A 26,830-nucleotide genomic window follows, 5' to 3' on the forward strand; every position below is an offset into this window, starting at 1 on the left:
CTATATTTATAATGACTTTTCGAAGAGCTGTTGAATGGCAGCTGCTGTACTCTATGTATATCACTGTATCTCTGTGAAGATGCTCCCAGTTTGTATCTCCCATTAAACGCCGAGGCTCTAATTAGGATGCAGTCCCTGTGAAACCCGACGTGACACACACACAGTGTTCACGAGAGCAACTATGTCCGCCTGAAATTGCCCCACACTCCTTTCTGAGGCACTCCAGGTATCAGCACTTTAATCATCTTAAATAGCCTCGGTCACACAAATGTGAACGCGGTTTACCATTACGAGTCGAGCGGCTACGGACAAATCGACATGTTTCACTGAACCGTGTCTAAAAGGAGGCTCTGAATTCGCTGGCCGTGCTCCTGCTGAATCCCATTGTGTTCAATGCAAATGAGGACAGGAGACCTAACTGACGGGCCTTAGGGCAAAGCGGGCGCCGGCTGACACTGCGGTCCATATAATCGTCTTTAGGTCTCTTAGTTGGTCTCTTGTAAATGAAAACAAAGGTGTGTACAGGACCAGTGAACAGAGCTGCTGCTTTGGACTTGAAGGATCCAGGTTCAAGTCCCTACTACTGCTGTAACGCCCTTGATCAAGGTACTTACGCTGAACTGACGCAGTAAAAAAATACCCTGTGTAAATAGGTAAATCACTGCACATAGCCCCTCCACACCATAAATCAGTTGGTAGCGTAGTGGTGAGAGCTGTTACTTTTGGACCCAAAGGCCGCAGGTTTGACACTGACCTCCAGGTGTAGTATCCTTGAGCGAGGTACTTACCCTAAGAATATTGCTCCAGTAAAATTACCCAGCTGTGTAAATGGGTAAATACCTTAACGCTGTAAGTTGCTTTGGAGAAAACTGTCAGCTAAGTGAATAAATATGAATCCCTTTAGAGAGGAGAATCAACGAAGTGAATATGTAACACTAAGGAATATTGTGTGACCCTCGGCCCACATGTCCAGAAACCTCCTACAAGAACATTACCTCTGCTGCATTTGCCTGGCAAACAAAATCTTCAGAATGAGCTAAAAACACAGAAATCTCAGCACGAATAAACGCAGTCAACAAGGAAAACTTTCATTTTTAATCCAAGGAAAAGTGAGACGCGATGCGAAACGGCTCCTGCCAAATCCAGCGTTGCTGGCGGGTTATTGGAGGGGAGGGAAAGGCGCGTTTCCACATGAAAAGGGGCACTAACTATGGGAGAAAAGCAAAGTGCGGCGAGTCGTCCAGCAGCGCACCGCCCCTTTCTCTGGAGTCCGTCCCTCCGCACGTCAAAGACGCTCTGCTCAGCCTTACAAATTAGCGCCATTACAAATGCCTATTACCGCTCCCCGCCACTGATTGCTCCACGCGAAGTGGGCATTATTCCACGCATGCACTTTATGGGGACGACAAAGATATGGGTCTTGAAGCTGATGAGTGGGAACGTTTCAAAGGAGCAGCTGCAGAATCCATAGAGCCATTTGCATATTATAAACATAACTAGGCCTTGATGGCTGAAACGCACCATAATGAATAGGCAAATTAGTAGAGGTGGCGGGATCCATTAGTTCGCATTTTGATTAAATTTCCCATGAAATTATTTTTCTAATTTCCAAATTATTGTGTTTTTTTTTTAAGTGATGATGTCCTTCAATGGGAGAGAGAGAGCGAGAGACCCTTCGCGTTGCTGAGTCCATTTCCCTGCTGCTTTCATGAGGCCGTAAGTGAAATGAGCAGCGTTCCACCATGACATGCAAATTTGTTGCCACTAACAACTGTGGCGGGTTTATTTCCGCCACCGCATCATTTTTCTATATGTAGTTCATTGAATTTTTGCGACCGTCTAGCCTTTAACCCCAGGCAACTTTGACCTACACATTACAAATAAATTAACTATTTTTCCATCACATTAAGGACAATTTATTTTTGCTTTACAGTATAAACAGTGCCATTCATTTTACTTATTGAATGTTTTTATTATTCCTATGTCATCTACATGAAAGAGGAAAACATCCATCTCTCACTGCCATTTCTCGTTGTCTTTCAGTGGTATATTGTAAATAGCAGGAGTGTTAAGAAATGTATTCATAAACGCTCTCTTCGAATCTCAGCTAACCCTTACGATCCCTACTTCAGAAGCACGCAAGGTCAATTTCCGTTATGATTTCAGGGTTCCCGTGTATGGAACAATCTTCCCATTTATTTGAAATCATACAGTATTCTTCTGCTGGATTTGAAACTAGGCGAGGAATATTTTACAGAACCTCCAAATACATGACACGGCTAAGATAATGTTAGATTTTATGTTTGCGCCTGTTATTCTCCATCTGTTATTTTCTGTACAGTCTCTTCCACTACTTGAGTTGTAGCCCTTCTTACGATTTAGGGGTCCTTTGACAAGCCTGCTGGTCATTTCATCCTCCCCGGCACATTCTGTTCGTACTTAATGTAGTTTTATTCCTGTATCGTTTTAATTATGCAAATAAATCAAATGAAAATAAAAATATAAAAGCTTGTGTGAAACCATACCGTACATAAGTTATACTAAAGGTAGTGTATACTATACACACCTGCAATGGACTGATGCCCTGGCCAAGGCGTAACCTCGGTTAGCCTTGTGCCTGGTGATCCTGGGATTGGTCTCGGACCACAACAACCCCGACAAGAAGTTAATGACTGTGACTGAGTGAATAGCGTATACACACAGGATATACTGCAAGGATGGTAAATGAGGAGATTTGTGGATATGTATATAACCTAGACTGTCGATATTGTCCCTGTGTATGTATGTATGTGCAGTTGTATGCTGTGAAAATGTGAAGCCACATGTGGCTGTGGCAGATCAAGTCTTTCGGCCGGCTGTCAGAAGCCCTACAGGACACCCGAACAAAAAGGGCTCCACTCAAGGTTTCTGTGTCCATCTTTATGTTCTGCTCCATGAGGTATTCACTCACTGCCCAATTTTACAAGGATGATGAGAAATCAAATGGAATCTCAGAGTATAGTGTGTGTGTGTGTGTGTGTGTGTGTGTGTGTGTGTGCGTGTGCGTGCGCACGCACACAAAGGCAAGAGCCTTATAAGTATACCTGCTGAGAAAATGCTGGAAGAGGGTCAGAATCATGGGGCCAAGAGCAAGGAGCCCAGCGCCACTGTCACTAGAACACGATCACATACAGAACACAGACACATACGTTTGCGTTATACCCAACACCACTTCCCACCCTGCAGGTCTTACAGCACAGCTTTGCAGGGCACAAAGCACACAAACCAAGGCGGCCTATTATTATTTTAATTATTAGAAGCATGCTGGAGATTATGGGAGAGCTGTGTCATCTTTTGCGCCATGTTCAGAGAACACAACCTGTTCCAGCCCTGGGCGAAGGCTGGTGTCAGATGGGAAATGGTCTATGGTAGCATATGGTGGCTCGGAGGTCTTCTCTTCACCTCACATTTAGGCCATCTTCATCTCGGTGAGGCACCTCAACCGGCCCCCTGGGCAGGTGAGAGCAGCTCAATACCCCCAGCCTGCTCAACTGTGACAGCAGTGAATACCCCATTACTGCAGGTCGCAGCCAGGGGACACAACAGGGCGATCTCGAACGGTCATCAGTGTGCTTTGGACATGTCTGTGATCGATCTCTCACCTCAAGCAGTAACCGGAACAGTGTTGAGGGGAGGTAGTTTCAACGGCCAGACAGGACGTTCTTACCCATAAATGAGACTGGGACAGGATACAGACACACACACACATACGCTCACATCAGTGTTGGGTGCCAGGACACACCGGTGGCAAGTCCTGCTTCTCTGTGTGCCTATAAGTGTGCGTAAGTGTTTAATCGACCCAACAAAGTACCCGTAGCACCTGGAACCAGCCCCCGAAAGGCGGGGGTGGCGGGGTCCAAGGGACACCAGGGATTCCACTGATAGCGCCGCCGCATTCATTCATGATTTCCACTGAATATTCATGGCAGTGCGACGCGCGACAAACACCAGGGGCTCCCTGCTGCGGTGTAATGGGCCCTGCCGGCAACAGCTGTAATCAAATCCCAGCTCTGGGCCTCCATGCAAAATGCAGCAGGTACGAGGCCTCGGTGCAAAAAACCCAGGATAGGGTGCGGCCCTCACGGCTCAGGGTGGCGCAGCACCACTTTGGACATCATTAACTGCTGGGGGGAATCACATTAAAGATCAGCCAGGGCTTGTGGGTAAACACCAGGACTCCTTGCGAAGGACCCGCATGAACGTCTGCACCAGATTTCTGATCTGAAATCTGAGCTTGAGCCACATACGCAAAGCCGCCTGGGAGATCCACGGAGAACACCCGGGAGCTCCTCACTGGCCCTCGCAATCCAACCGTGTCCGGGAGCAGGTCATCTTAAAGGCCAGGGTACCCTAGGTCCTGGATCGGGGCCCAGAGGAGCCGCAGAGCAACACCACCGAGGTGGAAGCGGCGCATTAGCAGTCCGGCGAGCTGGACGAGTGTGATTGATTTATGCCTCGACCGGGCCAAGGGGCCGTCCCGCCTCATGATGAATGACTGCAAGTTTTAATTAACCTTCTGAACGCGCACATCAATATCATTTCAAACACGCAACCGTGTTTTTCCTTCTCCTCCATTACACGGTAACCTTTACGGGAGGCGGAATCGGCGCGGTTCCTTAAATATTACATTAGGGAGAAACTCCACACACTTTTGCTGTGGGGCGCTGCTAAATAGCACAGCAAAATCGCGCTGGCTGAATTCTCGCTCTCGGTCCATTTCCCGGCGCTCACGGCTCGAGAGCCACCGGAGAAACGAGCATCTGTAACACAGACAGACTCTAGAGGGCACAAGAGGGTAAATGTACCCTCCCAGCCCAGAGCCGCTTCCTTCATTAAAATACCGAGTTTTTTTCATTTGCATTAAGAACACCAGCTTCACGGCTATATTCCTTTGCAGTCTTCAGATATAGATTTATCGGCTCTGACTGTATACAAACCCAAGCGCTTTGAAATAAATGCAATTTCCCTCCAGCGATGATTTCAACATTTAATTGCACAATTTAGTTTGCTAATTAATTTATTTGTGCTGTTTATTTATTCATGCCCAAAGATGTACATAAATGTATTTATTCTGTTACAGAAAGCTGTACTGGTTTAACTGGGAGCCAAAAGCCCTCCAGCAGACTGGATTTGAGTGGGATCAATAACCACGGAATTGGTTTAAAAAAGTCTTTACTGCGAACAGTCCAGTGACCACACTGCTGTACTGCTCTTTACTGGGAGCTATAACCACACTGCTGGACTGAGCTTTACTGGGAGCTCTAACCACACTGCTGGTCTGGTCTTTACCGGGAGCTGTAACCACACTACTGGACTGAGCTTTACTGGGAGCTATAACCACACTGCTGGACTGAGCTTTACCAGGAGCTTTAACCACACTGTTGGACTGCTCTTTACTGGGAGCTGTAACCACACTGCTGGACTGAGCTTTACTGGGAGCTATAACCACACTGCTGGACTGAGCTTTACCAGGAGCTTTAACCACACTGCTGGACTGATCTTTACTGGGAGCTCTAACGACACTGCTGGACTGATCTTTACTGGGAGCTGTAACCACACTGCTGGACTCATCTTTACTGGGAGCTGTAACCACACTGCTGGACTGATCTTTACTGGGAGCTGTAACCACACTGCTGGACTGATCTTAACTGGGAGCTGTAACCACACTGCTGGACTCATCTTTACTGGGAGCTCTAACCACACTGCTGGACTGAGCTTTACCAGGAGCTCTAACCACACTACTGGACTGAGCTTTACTGGGAGCTGTAACCACACTGCTGGTCTGGTCTTTACTGGGAGCTCTAACTACACTGCTGGACTGAGCTTTACCAGGAGCTCTAACCACACTGCTGGACTGCTCTTTACTGGGAGCTGTAACCACACTGCTGGACTGCTCTTTACTGGGAGCTCTAACCACACTACTGGACTGAGCTTTACTGGGAGCTTTAACCACACTACTGGACTGAGCTTTACTGGGAGCTCTAACCACACTGCTGTACTGCTCTTTACTGGGAGCTGTAACCACACTGCTGGTCTGGTCTTTACTGGGAGCTGTAACCACACTGCTGGACTGCTCTTCACTGGGAGCTGTAACCACACTGCTGGACTCATCTTAACTGGGAGCTGTAACCACACTGCTGGACTCATCTTTACTGGGAGCTTTAACCACACTGCTGGACTGCTCTTTACTGGGAGCTCTAACCACACTGCTGGACTGATCTTTACTGGGAGCTGTAACCACACTGCTGGTCTGGTCTTTACTGGGAGCTGTAACCACACTGCTGAACTGATCTTTACTAGGAGCTGTAACCACACTGCTGTACTGATCTTTACTGGGAGCTCTAACCACACTGCCGGACTGAGCTTTACTGGGAGCTGTAACCACACTGCTGGACTGATCTTTACTGGGAGCTTTAACCACACTGCTGGACTGAGCTTTACTGGGAGCTCTAACCACACTGCTGGACTGCTCTTTACTGGGAGCTGTAACCACACTGCTGGACTGATCTTTACTGGGAGCTGTAACCACACTGCTGGACTCATCTTAACTGGGAGCTGTAACCACACTGTTGGACTCATCTTTACTGGGAGCTGTAACCACACTGCTGGACTGAGCTTTACCGGGAGCTATAACCACACTGCTGGACTGATCTTTACTGGGAGCTTTAACCACACTGCTGGACTGAGCTTTACCAGGAGCTGTAACCACACTGCTGGTCTGGTCTTTACTGGGAGCTGTAACCACACTGCTGGACTGATCATTACTGGGAGCTTTAACCACACTGCTGGACTGAGCTTTACTGGGAGCTTTAACCACACTGCTGGACTGATCTTTACTGGGAGCTCTAACCACACTGCTGGTCTGGTCTTTACCGGGAGCTGTAAACACACTACTGGACTGAGCTTTACTGGGAGCTTTAACCACACTGCTGGACTGATCTTTACTGGGAGCTGTAACCACACTGCTGGTCTGGTCTTTACTGGGAGCTGTAACCACACTGCTGGACTGAGCTTTACTGGGAGCTTTAACCACACTGCTGGACTGAGCTTTACCGGGAGCTGTAACCACACTGCTGGACTCATCTTTACTGGGAGCTTTAACCACACTGCTGTACTGCTCTTTACTGGGAGCTCTAACCACACTGCTGGTCTGGTCTTTACTGGGAGCTGTAACCACACTGCTGGACTGATCTTTACTGGGAGCTTTAACCACACTGCTGGACTGAGCTTTACTGGGAGCTTTAACCACACTGCTGGACTGATCTTTACTGGGAGCTCTAACCACACTGCTGGTCTGGTCTTTACCGGGAGCTGTAACCACACTACTGGACTGAGCTTTACTGGGAGCTTTAACCACACTGCTGGACTGATCTTTACTGGGAGCTGTAACCACACTGCTGGTCTGGTCTTTACTGGGAGCTGTAACCACACTGCTGGACTGAGCTTTACTGGGAGCTTTAACCACACTGCTGGACTGAGCTTTACCGGGAGCTGTAACCACACTACTGGACTGAGCTTTACTGGGAGCTTTAACCACACTGCTGTACTGCTCTTTACTGGGAGCTCTAACCACACTGCTGGACTGCTCTTTACTGGGAGCTGTAACCACACTGCTGGACTCATCTTAACTGGGAGCTGTAACCACACTGTTGGACTCATCTTTACTGGGAGCTGTAACCACACTGCTGGACTGAGCTTTACCGGGAGCTATAACCACACTGCTGGACTGATCTTTACTGGGAGCTGTAACCACACTGCTGGTCTGGTCTTTACTGGGAGCTGTAACCACACTGCTGGACTGATCTTTACTGGGAGATTTAACCACACTGCTGGACTGATCTTTACTGGGAGCTGTAACCACACTGCTGGACTGCTCTTTACTGGGAGCTTTAACCACACTGCTGTACTGCTCTTTACTGGGAGCTCTAACCACACTGCTGGACTGGTCTTTACTGGGAGCTGTAACCACACTGCTGGACTGAGCTTTACTGGGAGCTTTAACCACACTGCTGGACTGAGCTTTACCGGGAGCTGTAACCACACTGCTGGACTGATCTTTACTGGGAGCTTTAACCACACTGCTGGACTGAGCTTTACTGGGAGCTTTAACCACACTGCTGGACTGAGCTTTACTGGGAGCTGTAACCACACTGCTGGTCTGGTCTTTACTGGGAGCTGTAACCACACTGCTGGACTGATCTTTACTGGGAGCTTTAACCACACTGCTGGATTGAGCTTTACTGGGAGCTGTAACCACGCCACAGGGTGCAACTGTACTATTTGATGGCTGATGGCAGAACTTGGAAACAACAAGGCAGCAAGCTGCATCAGGGCAGAAGGGGAGAACCAAGTGCGGCTGTGATCCGTGTCGGCTACTGTTTCACCCCAGACGCTCTCCAGTGACCTCCAGATGCCGAGTCTGGCCCAAAGGCCACTCTCCATTCCTGACACGTCAACCACCAAGATTAATGGCCCCTCCGACCAAGAAGAACAACAAGCTGTGCGGCGCAGCATTATCACTTAAACACACAGCAACGCGTAGCCGTAGCAAAGGGGTCAGCTGTGGGCTGCACTGTGTTAATTTTTACTTCTCACTTACAGCACAGTGCATGTGAAGGAAAAGAAAAAGAAGTTGGGGTGGATGCAGAACGGGAAGTGGGCTGACAGTAGCCACGGGTGGGGGAAGCGACAGCAAAGTCACAGACAAACAGACAGACGCTGGTGATCCCATCTGGGAAAACAGTCGCCATGGCAATGCCACTTCTGGAGAGAGTCCGGGCTCCTCATCACAAGGCGGCTGAGATTTGTGGGATTTGTGTACTGTGTCGCTCCGCCAGAGTGAGGGGTGGGAGGGGCGCACGTCATCCCGCAGTCTGGCATGTGAGCGATGAAACTCTACGGCCTCGGGAAAACAAAAAATCATTACTAAATCATTACAGAACGTCCAGCAAACATGACCCACACCCCTCCGCGTAGCTGACCTTCTGGCTTTTCAATTAGATGTGTTGTTTTTTTAATGGAACCACGCAAAGGACAGCTAGGAAAACAGTGACGGCTGATGGGGTTTGCTGCATTCTTGCTTCATACATTATGGATAAAACATCTGTTTGTGTGCCTTACAAAAAATGAGACCTTTATTTAAAAATGTAAGCAATAAAAATAAAAACAAAAAAACGGCAGTGACGTTCCTTCTGAAGTCTTCTCTAAAGGTCTGAATTTGCCACCTCAGTACACACACTGAGCACATCATAATAAATACTACAGAACGGAGTCCCCAGTGAGTGGCACTACATGGAACGTGATCTGTCGGAGGCAATAGCGAGTTCAAGCCCCGCTGAGTAGTTCCGCGGTGTGGAGAAGAGTCACACTCCAGTAGAGATGCTCCCATTGGGCACCGTTTGGGGAGGGATACTGCGGTGCATCACTTCCACGACGCAGCCCCTGTCTGCCAGCTGCCGACGGCCAAGTTAATTAGTCTCCGAGAATCAAAAGCTCTGCAATCCGGTCGTAGACCTAATGTCGGAGACAAGTCGGCGAAGAAGAGAATGTCCTCCTGTTGTTCCGTTAAGCACGCTTCAACAGATTGCTAATCCTTCCGGCATTAGAACAAAAAGAACAAAAATAAAGCGCGCTGAGATATGATCCCACCATCTGATCACACTGATGACATCATCTCCAGGCCTGAGTAAGAAGCACTCGCTGAACTGTTCGCAGAGAATCAAACAGGAATTGATCATCAAATATGACTAAATGAATGAAACTAGGGGGTGCGGTGGCGCAGTGGGTTGGGCCACAGTCCTGCTCTCCGGTGGGTCTGGGGTTCAAGTCCCGCTTGGGGTGCCCTGCGACGGACTGGCGTCCCGTCCTGGGTGTGTCCCCTCCCCCTCTGGCCTTACGCCCTGTGTTGCCGGGTAGGCTCCGGTTCCCCGTGACCCCGTATGGGACAAGCGGTTTGGAAAATGTGTGTGTGTGAATGAAACTATTAATTCCAAGGAGGAATTCTCTGTTTCCAGCAGCATACACTGTACAACATATGTGAACACAAACAGACATTCACTGAAGACACAGGGATAGGTTGTGTTTTTTACATTCACATTCATTTATTTAGCAGACACTTTTCTCCAACACAACTTCCAAGGAACTATATGTTGTGTTATCAGCCCACACTCCTTATTCACCAAAGTGACTTACACTGCTAGATACACTACTTACACCGGGTCACTCATCCATACATCAGTGGAACACACACTCTCTGTCACTCATACTACAGGTGAACCTGAACAGCAGATCTTTAGACTGTGGGAGGAAACCAGTGCACCTGAAGGAAACCCACACAGACTCCATGCAGACTCCGCACAGACTGAGAAGGGACTGAACCCACGTCCTCTCACAGCACCCAGACACTGTGAGACAGCAGCACTACTGACTGTGCCACCATGCTGCCCATTCACAAGTAAATAAACAAGTGTATTTACACTAGAGAGAGCATAGTGAATTGAGGTGGTGTATTGATGAGGTGTATTGACATGGCATTGCAGCTCAGTGTCACTTAAGACATCATAAAACAGTCACAAAAAGGTCACAAATTCATCTGAGCAATTTGGTTCTGCAGGTACTAGGTTTTCCAGGTTGTGAACGGATGAAGGGGTGGGATTGGAAAGACTCTTCAGATGGTTCTTGAAGGAATGCCCTTCTTTCACCTTTTCACAGACATCTCCAGCATCCCAAGGCCTACCTTGTCCTTGTCCTCCACCACCTCTGTCAGGACATCATCTGGATCCAGGATCCCACCATCACAGTACTCCAGGTGGTGGGTCTGCACCAAGAGGTGTTCTTCCTGCAGGAGACCCAAGAGGACGATCAAAAAATTGACTGTATTCCCACTACACAGCACACAGAACAAAGGGTCCCCTTTCACCCTTTTAAATCAATGTGTTTACCCTACATTTATTCATTTAGTAGACACTTTTCTTCAAATTGACACACAACTTAGTGAACAGACGTGTCTCTCCAACACACAAATAGCTTGAGACCGTTAACTGTGAAAGAGTGAGCAGGTGGTGGGTCCCACCAAAGCAAGGCCTTGAGTGGGCAAGGCTCGAGAGCAGACCGCTAAGCTAAATGACTAGCTGAACCTTCATCACTTCAGGAGCTCCACCGGCTCACAGCTCCTCCGGGCGCCTTCCTGGCCACAGCAGTACTCTCAGTTGGGAAACAACAAACTATGCAAATGAAAAACAACAAATGTAATCAAACACAGTTCCAACTTTGTGCCAGGGTTCTGTCAGTAAACTACAGCAGCCATTTTGGATGGGATGGGGATGTTTCATAGAAGTTTTCTCGCCTTTTGGGGAACGCTAAAACGGCTTCCAAACTTCTGTTACCGCTGCACCTGGAAAGCAGTAAACGCAAGGGAAACGTTTTCTTCCTTTTTCACCAGCACAATTTCCCCAGACGCAACTACAGCGTCACTTCTAACAGAAACAGACTAAATAAGAGCCGCAAACCCCAAATTGGCTTCACCATTTACCTTTCTGTATACAACAACTTTTGTTTGACACAAATCTGTGTAGCCACAAAGTGCTTTTCATTTCAATTCTCCAAAGCCTTCTTGGAAAAAGTGATAAAACCCAAGTGACTGCTGCTTTTCTGCTTCTTAAACTCCATTTCAGGGACTCTTTGGACCGACTCCAGGCAAAGTGGCATTTTTATAACAGGTAGTACAGCATGTCTCCCGTGTTGGACGTCATTGTTCACGTATGTCTTGGTTACCTCCTAAGCGCAAGAAATGCATTTTAGAGCGACTGTAAAATCCCCGATCTTTGCTTTGATCACTACAGCATTTCACTCTGGAGGCCTGATTTCACTGTGACATCTTTGTTTAGTTAGATATTAATTCATCTGGGACTTTTCACCAAAGCGACTAACGATGTTAAGCAATTTATAATGATCTACCTATTTATAAAGCTAGGTAATTGTTTTCTACTGGGGAAATTCAGGGTAAGTGCCTTGCTCAAGGGTACTACAGCACGAGGTGGGATTTGAACCTAGACAGCAGCTCTAAAAGTATGTCACCTGCTGCCCACATGTACAACTCACCACTGCCTGTTTGAACAGATGGTTTTCTTCATGGGGATCTCAATCGTGAACCCAAGGAAGCTTTCTCCATGGTTCTGTTCTGCCAGTGTGAATTAAGACATGTGCTTCCCTGCCTTCCGCACCTGACCCTCGCAGACCTTTCTCTTCTGCTCTCTGACCTCGACTTTCTCTAGAGCCCCACCGCTGCCTTGTATGTACTGGAAGAAGGGCACCTCGCAGAGATGGGACTAACGTGCCTTGTGTTTCACACAGCAGACACAGCCCTGCCCCTTTGCCCTACTACTTAAACCACTACAGTAAAAGGTTAAACCTGACCTTAACCAGTGAATGTGTTTACTGTTCAGTGTAACTTCCCTGCAGTCACATGGAGGAAGCTGGAAGAGAACATGCAAAGAATGCACTCACCACCTTCTTCTGCCGCCTTCTTCCTGGTTGAGAGGGTTCCACATTTACACATAAACATTTTTTTCTTTAGCAGATGCCTTTTCTCCAGAACAACACACGATTGCTGTTATTTAGCTGACCCCTTCATTCAAGGTGACCTACAGTGCTGGATACACTACACTGAACACCCCACAGTCCTTCACCAGTCTATACGCCAGATCAGTATTACACAGACTTAGCACACACTACAGGCCATTTAATTCCTTATGCTTCATTTATAAAGGAACATCAGAAGCTGCCATCCTCTGATTTTATAGCACCTTGTGGAGCTCCTGAAGCTTGCAGCTCCCACACCCTGGAACGGAAGCTGAGCTTCACCGAGCAACAGTCCCATGACACACAGCCCTTCTGCATGGCTAGGGAGACCAGGGCATCAGGCACAGCAGGTGAAATGAGGAGGATTCCACACTTCTCAAGAGTGGATCTGGTCAATAAGACTCCAGGGTGAGGCCTACTGGCACATCTGCCCCCGGGGAGGACATGCGCGGAGTTCGGAACACATTTCCAGGATGGTCCGTGAACACAGCCAAGGATGTTTGGTCCTTTCCATTCAGATGTATGCAGATAGCGGGGCCTCGGGGCTCACTAACTCCAGTCCTATTTCCGCTCCATGGAGCAGGCCCAAAGGCCATGGCTGCTTTGCGGAAACAGACAGACCAGTCAGGATCTCAACGTTGAAGAGCAGTACCATGGTCCTGCAAGCCTTGTTGTACAGCGGCCATTTGCAGTCGTGTGCCCGGAGGTACAGCTATGCACTGGCACCACCGATTGCTCATCACGCTGAGTTGAGCCAAGCTGAGGGTGTAATTACGGGGTAAATGGCAGAGCAGAAGCAATTGGAGGGAGACCCCTGTCTAGCTTGCCGACTGCTTCATTACCCATAAGTCAATGGGGCACTCAGCTCCAGGGGTCGTGCTTCTAGAGAGAGCCCAGTTTCTGTGACTTGAAAAAATGGACCACACACACAAACAGACACACAGATGCTCCGCAAACAACTAAAGCAGCTCTGACCTGACCTCTAATCCACAGCCATCCCTTTGGATGCAGAAACTCGGATATTCAGAACGCAAAGAAATCCTGCGTAACAACTCAAATCGTAGGTTACTCTAGGTCATCCAAACACTGCTGGTGCTTCTTGAAAGTTTGCCTTTTTGTTTTTTCTAGTAAAACCCTTCTCTGTTATAGGATGGTGTGTCTGAAATGAGCAGATTGCGTTGGCTCTCCGCTTCTTAGCACCCCTGCCTTTACCTAGGCAACCGCACACCAAGCTGTTGCAATCAGCAGCATCTGCCCGTGTTTGTCCCGCTACCCTGCATGCGTTTCCACACTGCTTGCCCAAATCTTTTTAACATTTGGAGAAAATGTCAGTCTAGGATGTTTTTTTAATTAAATTACAGCTGCAGACGATGTCCCAGCATTCCCACCGAGACGGGAATCACACCTGGGCTCCTTCCCCCTTCTTCGCACAGCTGCTCGCAAACAATGCCAGGGCTCTCCAGAAGGGCTCGAGAAGGTTCCTCACGCAGTACAAATGTCAGCGCGCAGCCCTCCCGCTCGTAATTAGCGTGAAGATTATCTGGGTTTGCCTTCCACTTTCATTATGCTCTGACCTTCCTTCCAGGCTTTAATGAGTGGGAACGCCACATTCGGCAACGTGAAGGCAATTGCAAGTTTTGGAGCCAGAATTGCACCTGAAAACCATCCTAATACATTGTATGTCAACAGCACTCAGCTGCCCTCCAAATCAACTGGCCTCTCTTCTGCCTTGGTGAAGAAGAGCTCAGGTCATCCCACTCAGGGCTTACAGTACAATGCGGTTTGCATCGGAAAAAATAACCCGAGCAGTGAAATAAGGGTGACCATGCCTTTTCATGCAACACCCATGAACTCAAGAAGTTCAATAAAGCAGCATAGTCTAAGAATGAGACAGAAGGGGATAAAACTAATGAACCGCAGACGATTGCCTTAACATTCTGCCTGCATGGGGGGGGGTCTTCATTAAAAAATTCAGGTGGTGGTCACCACCTATCTCAGCAGAACCCTGTGGGCTGAGAATTGGTTTTACTCATATATAGCTTGTGGTTTAGCCGTGGGTTTAATTTAATAAAGAGCAAACCTCGACACACAGAAACTATAAGCTGTTTGCCCATGTGGAATAAGGTACTTCCTATTCGTTAAAAGCTAAATAAGATGAATATTTTCCAGCTGAGTGCTCAAGTCTCGGAGCAGCGAGTGGATGGTGGGAAGGGGGGTGAATCACTGGCGGTGGTGGTGCTACAGGAAGAGGCCATTGTGGAAGGCAAGCGAAGGGTCCTTATTGTGATCAGCAAGGCGCAAGCCAGCAGCGTCACCTCACAGTTGGACCCGGAGCCCAGTGAAAGGAACAATGAGTCAACCAGGACGTGTACAATTGCAAGCTGACACGCAGCAATGGCTCAGTGGCAGGCCACCACTGTGACCACTGGAAGCTGGTCCTTGGAGGAATGATGTCACCTTTTGTCAGTGTCAACAGGGAGGAAACCCATTTACACAAACAAGACTTGCACGTTAAGGACAACTTAGCAATAATTAGGGTAGGATCTCTATGAATTTATCCGAGGAGACCATTGTAAAGGGTACTTTTATGCAACCGATGTAACTGCTTTTTGTACAATGACATCACCGATGCAGTTGAGACGTGTGTGATTTATTGTTTCTAGAGCTCTGGCCTTTCAGGAAGGGCAATATATGCATCTCACACTTAAATACCAAGCAAGTGAAGTTGATTCTGCAGGATCAACCTTTGGGCAATAATTCTGCAAGTACATACCAAAATTGTTGCACATAATTTTTGATCAGTATCTAAGTGTTCAATTTGGATTTTGCAGGTGTGAATAATTTACTGACTGGGCCACTGTCCAGTCAGCAGTTACTTTCTGCCTGTAATATTCAAGTAATGTAATTTTCCACTCAGATAATGACTTTAATACATCAACTGAAGCCTTGGACATAGCTGAAACCTGCAAACCACATCCTGTATTAAACAGATTCCCGTCCACGTGAGACCAACTTGACAAGCCATCGGCTCCTTTCCACACAAATGTTCCACACAAGTTAGTCACGTCTGCTGCCCAGTGCTCCCCTCTGACACCACTCAGAAAACACCCTTCTTGTTCAAACCTGCGACAGTTATTCCCATATCATACACATGTAATAAGGCACAGAACTGGAGTCTTTCCAGGCATCTCTGTTGGTTTCTCTGTAAAAGTCTCTGAAATGTTTCACATCCAGTCACTGTTCCACAACCCTGGCATCACAGACAACCAGATGGGTGAGTCCAAAAGAATGCTCATAATCCACCTGCTTCAGCTTGCTATTTTAACAGAACCTCCACTTATTACAAGGTTAAGGTGAGCTAGGGACATGCAGGAACTAGCTCTGTAGGACAGTAAGTCATATACTCCTACTATGATGGAGAGTACCGGGTAAGCACTCGGCCAAAACATCCCAAGGTTCTGAGGCAGCTCTCAAGGGGTTTGCAAGGGTTATTGAAACCCTTCACATGCAAGTTACAAAGGTACAATGGAAATGTAGGGCTCGCTCAAATTAACCTCTGAGTCACAATGAATCAGTGACTGCGAGGCACCTCCAAAAATGTGAAAGAGGCAAGTCCGCAACATCCAGGCCTCGACAGCCCAGCTGAACAGTGACTCAGAGAAAAGACAGTGATTTACACTGGAAACTATGAGGACTGGCAAAGATGTGCAGTTTCTGGTTCTTTTTTATAGACCTGGCACCGACAACCTACACAGGACCAAGAGCAGCACCACTTCCTATGCTGAACAAATTGTGATGTAGAAATTTAAGGTGCAGCCAAAGCTCAGTTCAAAAGTTGTATCTTGCCACGACAGTCGCACAAGTCAAACTGAAAAAGCCCATTAGGTAAATCAATAAAAGGAAAAATGCAGGCTGTATGAGAGTAGACATTTTACTTTGTGGCATCATGTAAATGTCAAAATTCCTCAGCCTATTTCATAAGTGGAGCAAAGCTAGTGTTCTTTGACATATAAGCTTGATTTCTCACCTGGCATAAAGGATTTTTAAGCAGAAGACTCTTGGAACTGGTTTGATCTGCCCCTTAAAGTAATTTTTGAACTACAGCACTGCCTGCCTTCGTCTGCATTCTTCGTCTCCATCAACTGGTCTGGAGTCTGCAGTAAATGTCAACTTAAAGAACACATTTTAGAGCTGCCATCAGGTCCACATCCCTGAATATGTTTTTTTATATATTCCAACCTCAGTGTAAATATACATGCTTTCACCAACAGGTATGTGTAGATGACTCTCACATTGCAGGGCCTCTTGAAGTTCTGTACAATGACTTGTCCAGCTTCAGCCATGAAGTTCTGTACATTGCAGCAGGTAAGCATAGTAAAGACAGATCTAACAGATGCTGCCATTGGTTCGAAAAGTGGTCCAAGGGTTGGCCTTGCTCTTGTACCTCTGAGGAAAAGACTTAAAATACTATAAATTGCTCCAGCAAATTGCCTAGCAGTAGTGAAACTGCAAGTTCCTCTGGATGAAAAGGTAAGGAAAGAAAAGGCTTGGCATCTTCTTCTAGTGCTGTTTTATGCTCATGGAGATTAAACTGCATCCTTCGACTGCTTTGTAAAATATAACTGGCAAGTCGCATGACAGATGAGGACGAGTTTCGTCAGCCAAGTTGTTCTGACACGGTTTCCTCTGATGACGAGTTTGGTTTTTAGGGTAGTTAGAGATAGCATACTTATCCCAGAGATAATGATTTCTCTTTGGAGGAAGAAACATCCCAACCCAAACATCTTCTCTCCTTGCCGGAAGGCGCTCAGAGCTGTCATACTTTACAAAAATATTAAATGTTATATTTGAAAAATCTGGCATTTACGTTTCAGATAAGGACTGGTGCCAACTGCCTGCTTGATAACTTATTGAGATTAGAATCAGTTAATATCATTGATAGAGGCTTAGCACTGTACCTAGGCTGATTTAGAACAGTGATAGAGAGATGCTGCTGGAGCAATGCCTTCCTCTGTAGTTATAAGGAATTAATCAATACCCTCTCAACCAATCAGAACTGAGGGTTTATGGAGGCCATCATAAAATCCATTACAATGTAAAAACAACACAAATAGAAAAAACAAAAATAAAAAAGTCCAGCATGAGCTTTGTCTTTTATTACTTCACCCAGTTCCACATTGGGAGATGTAACCACTTGACTATGGACTCAGAACATCTGGATCCATCAGGTTTGCGCTATCAGATCAAAACTCCGACATGCACATAAAGTAGAATGGCCTTTGGCATCCTCAGTATGCCTGATGAGGAATCTCTTTCAACAACCCAGGTGAGGATGGGTTCAGCCACACTCTTCACCTTAATGGGAGCTCCAGGCGCAGGGGTGACGGCTCTACTCTACGTGGGTTCGCCCAAAGGGCAATGCACTGCGTGCGCTGGCAGCTGCGTCAGCACACAGGACTGGAACTCCCCTGTCTCACAGTACAGATCCTGATGAGGATAAAAACTGGGCAAATAATCCAACCCGCATTTGCCTTTGTATTTGAGTAACTGTTCCTGACCACTTCCCCTGTCCGGCTGCGGCCTGCAGCCCCAACTTCCCACAGTAGGCTTTAGTCCAGAACACACTGTGAGGGAACACACAGATTTCAGTTGGAACTCTCTAGAACTGCATTGCGGCATGGCTATGGTTTGAATCCTGCTCAGTCTAAGTGGAGTTTGCATGTTCTCCCTGCATCTGCGTGGATGTCCTCCATGACGCTCTGGTTTCCACCCACATTCCTCAGCCACAAGTTTCAGGCAAACAGGCAACTCTAAATTGCTCTTACTGTGTGTGTAAGTATGTCAAGTGTGTTGGATGGGGGGTAACTGCAAGCAGAATAGAGACATATATCAAGCACAAGACGTTGCCTTGGACAAAGGCATCTGCTAAAAGCAAATAAAAAAATAAAAAAACAACAGTACAGTATCACTGGAGACTCAGAATTCATTAGATTTGAACAATATTCACATAGAAATCCAACTGCAGTGTTTCTTCTGGTGTGAAAAACATTGTTTAGCAAAGAAAATGCCCCAAGAGATAACACTAGAGGGAGAATCCCAGTCAATGCTCTTGATCTGGAACCCATGTTACGGATGCAGCTTTTTCTAGGCATTTCCATACATAATATAAAGAACAAGAGAGAAGTTAAGTTGCTCTGGCAGCGAGTTGCAGTGAGTACGATTCCACATTTGAAGAGCAAATCCCCCGAAATCTCTGCACTAAGTATCCCCTCTGAGGTGATAGCGTTCTTCTAAAGGGAAGCCATGCTCAGCAAAGCAAACTTCCGGAGATTAGTGTGGCATTTAGCTATAAATCTGGCCATTGTTTACTACATTCTAATCCGGAGACACATTAAACACATAATTACGCATCTGCATTTGAAGTGTGAGAGATTAACGTAACGGAGAGGAATGGAGGCACGTCAAGAGGAATTTAATAGGAGCGTCTGGGGTAATGCACTACTCTCCTCCACTCTGCCCACTGTGCAGCACTGATTTACAATCTCAAAACATGTTCCTAGCAAGTGTCGGCTTGTCCAGGGCCAGTTTGGTGCCAGCTACAAACTTTCCCTGCTATCAGAGGAACATAGAACAGGCTCACCTGGAACCTTCATCAGTGATTTAAGGTTAGGGTAAGGTTTGGATTCGGGTACTGTTTGGATTAGGGTTAGGTTTAGGGTAGGGTTATGATAAGGTTTGGATTAGAGTAGGGTTAGGGTTAAGGTTAGGGCTCCTGATTAACCTTTAATGCAACCTGCACTTTTTAAGAGAGATCACATGGGTCATATTCTGCTCCTGGTGTACAGTGACGCACTCAGACCACCCACAGTAATAACCACAAAGCAAAGAGTCTTCCACAAAGATCGCGTCTAACTGCACTACGCTTTGTCGTGGTCCACGCACAACTCAGTGATGTAAAAGTCCAGTAATGGCATGTTCCCCACTAACATCTTACTGAGATGCTCAAATGCCAAGTGCTTACTTCTCAAATATCAGTTCAGAGAAGAAAATAAATGACAAGTTGGCCAAGATTTTTATATAGATTACGCCAGGGTGGCTGTTCTCTGAGACAAAATGGGAAAACAAGTTGCTGAAAGCTGATCTTTGAGACACACTCTGTGGCAGATGAAACACCTTTAGTTCAGTATTCAGGTTGTGCAGGCAAAAGAAGAAAAAAAGACATAAATCAGGATTGCAGGGGCTGAAATCACATGGGCCAGTTCTGATCAACAAGGCTTTTCAATTGCAACGGGACACCGATCAATACAAGACAAGCTGCCGCATGCCTTGGGGGTGGCATCAAGCGGCACCTCTGAGACCTTCTTGGGAGGCGTGCACATAGGAGCGGGTGAGGAACACCACAGGGAGAAAGGTGCTCCCCAACAGTTGGTCAATGTGATGCATTGCAGTCCGAGTATTTAGCATTAGTATTTGTATTCATGAATTCGTTCATTTGTTGTTAGTTATGAATCATAAACTTGTCCAGTGCAGGGTCAAGGTAGTTCAGAGCCTATTCTAGAAATAAAGTCAGTCTGCTGCAGGGCAATCACACACTCTCATTCACTCAAATATACACACACTACAGGCAATTTAGAATCACCAATTCACCTGAAACGTATTTACGGACTGTGGGAGGAAACAAGAGCACTTGGAGGAAACCTACGCAAACAAGGAGAGAACATAGACTGAGCTTGATCTGAACCCATCACCTACTGCACCACCCTACTTCATTATTATTAGTATTAGTAGTAGGAATAATTCTTTATCTACTATTTGATGCCTTTCTCAAAAGGGACTTATAACTGGTTACCCATTCGTACAGCAGGGTATTCTTACAGCATCAGCTGAGAGTAAGTACCCCACAGGCTGGATACAAACCAGTAACCTCCAGGTTTAAGTCAACATCCCCAACCACTATTCTACCTACTTTTTGAAACTCTGTCACAAGAATAGCTGAAATATTTTATAATAAAACTGTGCCACTTTCTGTAGCAGAACCGGAATCATTAACCTCGGGCAGACGGAGCATTAATGCTATAGCTGTCAATCCGTCCTCTTACACAAAACAGCAAGGCTGAACCGTGGCAAGTTTGCTGTAAAAATAACCAAATGGCCTTTTACAAGCTATGGTTATGTCTAAGCATGCGGTCTACTTCATCTTACACAGGGTTTGCCTCCTAATCTGGAAAATGTGGTGTGAAGTAACTTACCAAAGGTGTGGCGTGAGTGCGGAGAGAAGACACGCAAGTGGCGACTAACAATAGCAGTGTGGGGGCACTAGTCCGTTTAACAGATGTCACAAAATGAAAGAGTAAAAAGTAAAAAATACAAACCAATCCCAGCAGCCAGGAATACAGTGTATCATTTGGAAAACAGTGGAAACATTTTGTTTACCAGCTCTTAGGATGGGACCAAAACCAAGAAACTAATGTGAAATTGGGAGTTTGATTGGATGTCATTGTATGTATTCAGCCTTACAATTACAGACCCTCAGCTGTCACTCGGCCATCTTTTTCCAATATCTGTCAGGCCCTGGGCAACGTGCTGCTCTCCCAGAGCCATGTGGGTCTGGCGGTACAAATGGGACCCTGTGGACAGGAACCAGCAGCGAGCGCACCCGGAGAGAAAGCCATCCTTTCTGGCTGGTGTGGGCATGGCTATCATTAGGCCCCAGAGTCCACCACACCTCCAGAAAAATAGAGGACATGACAAGAATACTAAACACAGTCATAGACACACATATGGGAAACAATACACACACACACACACATCTTCAGAGCCGCTTGTCCCATATGGGGTCATGGGGAGCCAGAGCCTACCCGGCAACACAGGGCGTAAGGCCGGAGGGGGAGGGGACACACCCAGGACGGGACGCCAGTCCGGCGCAAGGTACCCCAAGCGGGACTCGAACCCCAGACCCACCGGACAGCAGGACTGTGGTCCAACCCACTGCGCCACCACACCCCCCTGGGAAACAATATATATCTGCATATACATGTGGGAAAGAAAAGAACCACACACATACAGTACTGTGCAAAAGTCTTAGGCACTTAGATGTTTCACAAAAATATTTGTTTTAGGTGGTAATTTAATGTCTTCTGCATTAGTGTCAATGAGAAAGAGCATATTTTACATTTCCAAGCATTCCTTTTGTAAAAAGCTACAGTATTACAGTAATTGTTTTGTATGTCGACAAAGAAAGTACACGTATGTACATACACACACACACACACACACACACACACACACACAGTCTGAGACCTTTTGTCCTGAGCGGGGTTACGGCAAACTGAAGCCTAACCCAGCAACACAACGCGTAAGGTTAGAGGGAGAAGGGACACACCCAGGATGGGACACCAGTCCATCGCAAGGCAGCCCAAGCAGGACTCAACTTCCAGACCGCCAGAGAGCAGGACCCGGCCAAAACTGTCGCAAACCCACTCGGGATGAGCAGTTGTTGACGATGGATGGTTACTAAGCTTTGTAGGAAGTTTATTAATTAAGAGCATTATTTTTGGAAGCATTCTCACTTTACAGCTTTCTTCCTCAACCAAGTGCCTAAAAGTTTTGCACATCACTGTAGCCACACACCCACCACCCACATACATGCCATAAGACAGCAGGAAATGCACGCATCTGTGTAAACACACTCATACACGGACTGTTCGCAAGCAGCGCTGCCGATAATAACGCTGAGCATGTTCGTTTTCTACACCCATTACATTGATTTAACTTCGCTGTTCTTTCCCCCTCCCTGCTTATAGAACCAACCCCTCACCTTCAGGTAGTAAAAAAACCACGGCATGCAACTGATCACTAACACCAAACAGCTTTCAATTCACAGGATGTGGAGGTTGACACTCCCCACAGAGCTTAGTGATGTAGCTCGGAGGGATGAGTGTTCATTCCCACCGACATGGTGCCACCCGCACACAGCCGTGAAACAGCACCTCTGCACTGTTGAATTAGCTGCTATAGGGAAGTGGGTTGCCTAATGGCGGATGTGACTGTCTGTGTGTGTGTGTGTGTGTGTGTGTGTGTGTGAATAGCAAGTGTGAATGGAGTTGCAGGATGACCTGTGTGAAATAAGCCTCACAGAGTCAAGGAGAGTGAGGGTCCCCTTGTGAAACCCTCCCATCCATGCCGCCCCCAGGGCAGTTTGAATAATGAAGCCAATATGATCTGGCACACTGAAAGGAGCGTATCACTCAGGAGGGTCATGGGGGTCAGTGCACCGCAGACAATGCCGCCTGAAAATCTACGGTTTAATTCACCATCATGCCGAGGGCTCGGGAACGAGTGTCATCTGTCACAGCTCAAATAAAAGTCAGCTTTTTTCGCAAACGCATTTTAACTTGACAAAGGCTTTCCTATCAGTCGCTTCTGCAATTTCCCAAAAGGGTTTGAAAATGAAGAACTATGATAACTGCATGTTATCTGTTTCCACAAACCTGCCAAAACAATGTAAATTATGGATCTACCACGTTAGAGCAAAAGATTTTCCTTCACAGCAGAACTGAGCCAGATGTGAGATATTTGGGTGGGGGGCACACATGTTTAATATAATTCCCAAATTGGCATAAATTATTTGCTGCCATCTACAAATCAAACACATGACACTGAACTTTATAAAGCAACACCACCGCCACCAACAACAAAAATTTGTTGTTGTTTTTATTATTATTATGATTATTATTATTATTATGGCCACCCTGGGTACGGTACTGGCCACCAACAATAGTCTGTCAAAGACTTTGATCCTCTGCCATCATCATCAACAATAACAGCAATGCAAATTATAATAACAATAATAATATCTTTATGATTTACTAAAGTCAGAAATGTGATGTTTAAGGCCAGGAAACAATGATTTCTCAAAACTATTAAAAACTGCAATATTTTCTTGTATCAAAACATCAAAAAAGTATCAGAATCTTGTAGATAGGTAACTTAACAAGAACAGCAGACTAATGTGTTGCTGAAAAAACTCATCACAGGTTCAGTGGGTCACAATGTAATGTAGTCTGTCCTCTCACTCTGAAGGTTGTTGGTTTTGATCCCAATACCACCCTAATACCCATCAGATCAAAGGTATTCACCCTGAACTGCGGTGAAAATGATCCTGCTGTAAGGGGCAAATACGTTGAACTTGTAATATATGAAGGTGTGAGATAAATAACAATGAAAACTGATCACATCACTGTGCTGATGTTTGGATGGGACGGGGGGTGCAGCGGTTAATAACGAGGAGCGCACCACTGAAGCAGAATGTTACAGCAATGAAATCATTGTACAGCAAGTCCGCGGTGACCTGCTCAAAAACGGACCGGTGGTCACGTGCTCCGCGCGCGCTCAGCGCTCCTCCGGAGGCGGACGGAGCTCGACAAGCACTACGCGCTGCGCGCGCTGTCAGTGAGTGCGCAACCTCCAGGTGCCATCTCCGCCTTTACCTGTTCCAGCGTTTTGCTGTACCTCCGGGTGGCTTGTTGGATCAGGTCCCGCACCGTCCAGCCCTCCCTGCAGGGCACGACCACCGCGGTGCGCCTGAAGGTCACCGTCACCTTCATGTCGGGGGCGCGCGGCGAGGATGCCGATGGATGACGACAATGCAATGGCGATGATGATGATGAAGTGTATAGATGACGTTTAGTCGATTATGCCAATAATGATGATGACGGAGTAGCGCGCGCGGACCGCTGCGACTCAAACAGGTGTCATTTGCGCACGGGGCAGAGCCGCGGATCGGCTCGCACACCCAGCTGTGACCGCTGCCGAGACACGCTCGCAGCTGCGGGTCCAGGGTGCAAGTGCGGGCTGTCACTCTGAAAGAGGAACATGTTCAGGGTTCACGGCGTCCTCAGTCAGTCAGTGCGGTTCCGCTATGGCGAGGCGCGCGCCCCGGCGCGGACGTGCGCACGCGGACACCTGTCACGGTCCCCTCGCTCGTACGGAGGACACGGAGCCAGAAGCGGTGAGCTGAGCGCTCCGCTCCCTTTTTCATGTTCACCTTCTTCCGCGCTGCAACGGTCCTCTGGCTCTGCTCCCTTCCTTCGGCTCCTCCAGTCCTCCCTCGGGCGCCACTTTTCCAGAAGCGCTACTTTCTCACTGCCGCGGCAACCACTTCTGAACCCAGTTACCCGCTACATGCCCTCTCTTTTGGAAGAAAAGAAAGTAAAACTCCTGGAAAACTTGTGCGAAGCGAGTGGAACCCGGGCCATTAGTTCAGCGCTTGTTAAAGGGACAGCGAACCGATTCCACACAGCAGGGCTCGCGGGCGCGCTCAGCAAATTATTGTCATGAACCTTTACTTGGTCGACACCTTTGTAAGGCCACCCACCGTAGTAGATAAGCAATGGTACAGTGACTTATCCATTTATAGAGCAGGGCTTTCACCCTGTGTCAGCCTGGTCAATGCAAATACAAGGGTACTGTGCCGAGTACAAATTGAACCAGCAACCTTATGATTGTGAGGTGGCAGCTATAATCACTAACCTTAACCTGCTGAGTCTCAAGGCTCTCCTATGTATGTATAGCCCATTAGTGACAAATAATCCTGTGAAGAAATTTCTGAACTTCAGGTACATAATTATAACGGCAGGGAGCGTAGTGGTTTGAACCATTCCCCGCTGGAACTCCTGCTTCTGCTGTAGTACCCAACTCAATGTTCTTAGGTACTATAAAAATGGGCAAATCATTACAAATCTGCCTATCCATCGTTGCAATTCTTCTCGGACAAAGGCATCAGCTAGTCGATAAATAATAACAGCAACAAAACAAAAACAAAACTTGCCTAGAGCCAGCAAAAATGGACCTGAATGGGGGAGTATTGTTTTCTTCCATACTGAGAGAAAATGTTGTTTTATTTTTCTCAAAATCTCATGTGCAAAGCATCTCCTGTACATCTCTCCGTTATCCAGCCATTAAATTCTATGGTTCTCGGTGACTGACTCACTGAGGCAATAATCCGCCTGTGGCCAGAGAGCTGCGCTTTCATTTATCTGAAAACACAATCAATTAAAATAAGTCAGGCCAGTAATGCTTCTTTAATATGGGTGCTGGATGGAAACATCAGTTCTTCAGGTTTTGTGTCCTAACATATGTTGCCTACGGGGCTTGGCTACAACAGCTTGCACAGGTGCGGAGCACAAATAAATATGTAGGACCGCCGACCGGAGGAAAGATCGATTGAAGACGTGGGCCCGTGCCAAGCAGCTCCTTCTGCTACAGAGAGGATAATTAGTGCTTAAGCTGTTACACGCATCTTACCATTCAAATTCAGGCTCTTCGGATTTCGGAATATAGGAGGTCAGACACCCCTGACCTTGTTGATGGTACTTGTGTTTTGCTAAGAAAACTTTTCTGTATTTTATCGGTATTTTCTAATTTAAGTAATATAATACCAGTGTTTTCTTATAATTCAAATATTCATGATACTTCTTTCCTTCCGTGCAACGGCATCCCATCCGGGGTGTACCCTGCTTTCCACCCTAAGCTTCAGATATCGGCTCTGGACCACTGCCATTCTGCACAGGACAATCAGTTATTGATAATACAATGCAACAGAATTTTTCAAGGTTCTTCCTTATGTCCATTTTTGTGTTTATCATGATTAAAGTTTACTGATTATAAATATACCACTAGTTCTTCTAGAGTGCCAGTTTTAGTTTGGTACTTTACAGCCATTGGAAAATTCTAGAAGGCACCAGAACATTCTAGAAGCCATCAAATTCTAAAAGGTACTGGGATATTCAATGGTTGGAACCCGGTTCCAGAATTTGCCAAAATGTACTAATTTCAAGAATGTGGAATATTTTTTCTTAAAACAGACATATGGTACGAACTAACGACAAAAGTATGTTTAATGTAACAAACTGTATGGAAAATGCAAAAAAATGTACATAATACAATTTTTGATGCAGAGGCAACTGATGGAGGGGTGCAGTGGCGCAGTGGGTTGGACTGGGTCCTGCTCTCCAGTGGGTCCGGGGTTCAAGTCTTCCTTGGGGTGCCTTGCAATGGACTGGTGTCCTCTCCTGGGTGTGTCCCCTCTCCCTCTGGCCCTATGCCCTGTGTTGCTGGGTTAGGCTCTGGTTCCCTGTGACCCCCTAGGGGACAAGTGGCACAGAAAGTGTGTGTGAGAATTGATGGATGAAAGGATAGACAGACAGATAGA

General features: G+C 46.8%; 1 protein-coding gene across 1 annotated transcript in view; it reads right to left on the reverse strand.

Annotated features, from left to right (window-relative positions):
- Positions 1 to 24,879, reverse strand: part of LOC108918456 (partitioning defective 3 homolog B-like) — a 182,970-nt gene extending 158,091 nt beyond the window's left edge. Inside the window, exons 1-2 of the mRNA XM_018725718.2 lie at positions 24,108 to 24,879; positions 10,775 to 10,876 (exon numbers count right to left, since the gene is read on the reverse strand). Coding sequence (XP_018581234.1) covers positions 10,775 to 10,876; positions 24,108 to 24,224 — 219 coding nt within the window. The 5' untranslated portion in view covers positions 24,225 to 24,879. The remainder of the gene's footprint in view (positions 1 to 10,774; positions 10,877 to 24,107) is intronic.
- Between the last annotated feature and the right edge of the window lie 1,951 nt (positions 24,880 to 26,830).

The sequence above is a fragment of the Scleropages formosus genome, chromosome 14, assembly GCF_900964775.1.
Source record: "Scleropages formosus chromosome 14, fSclFor1.1, whole genome shotgun sequence".
NCBI classification, from domain to species: Eukaryota; Metazoa; Chordata; class Actinopteri; order Osteoglossiformes; family Osteoglossidae; genus Scleropages; species Scleropages formosus.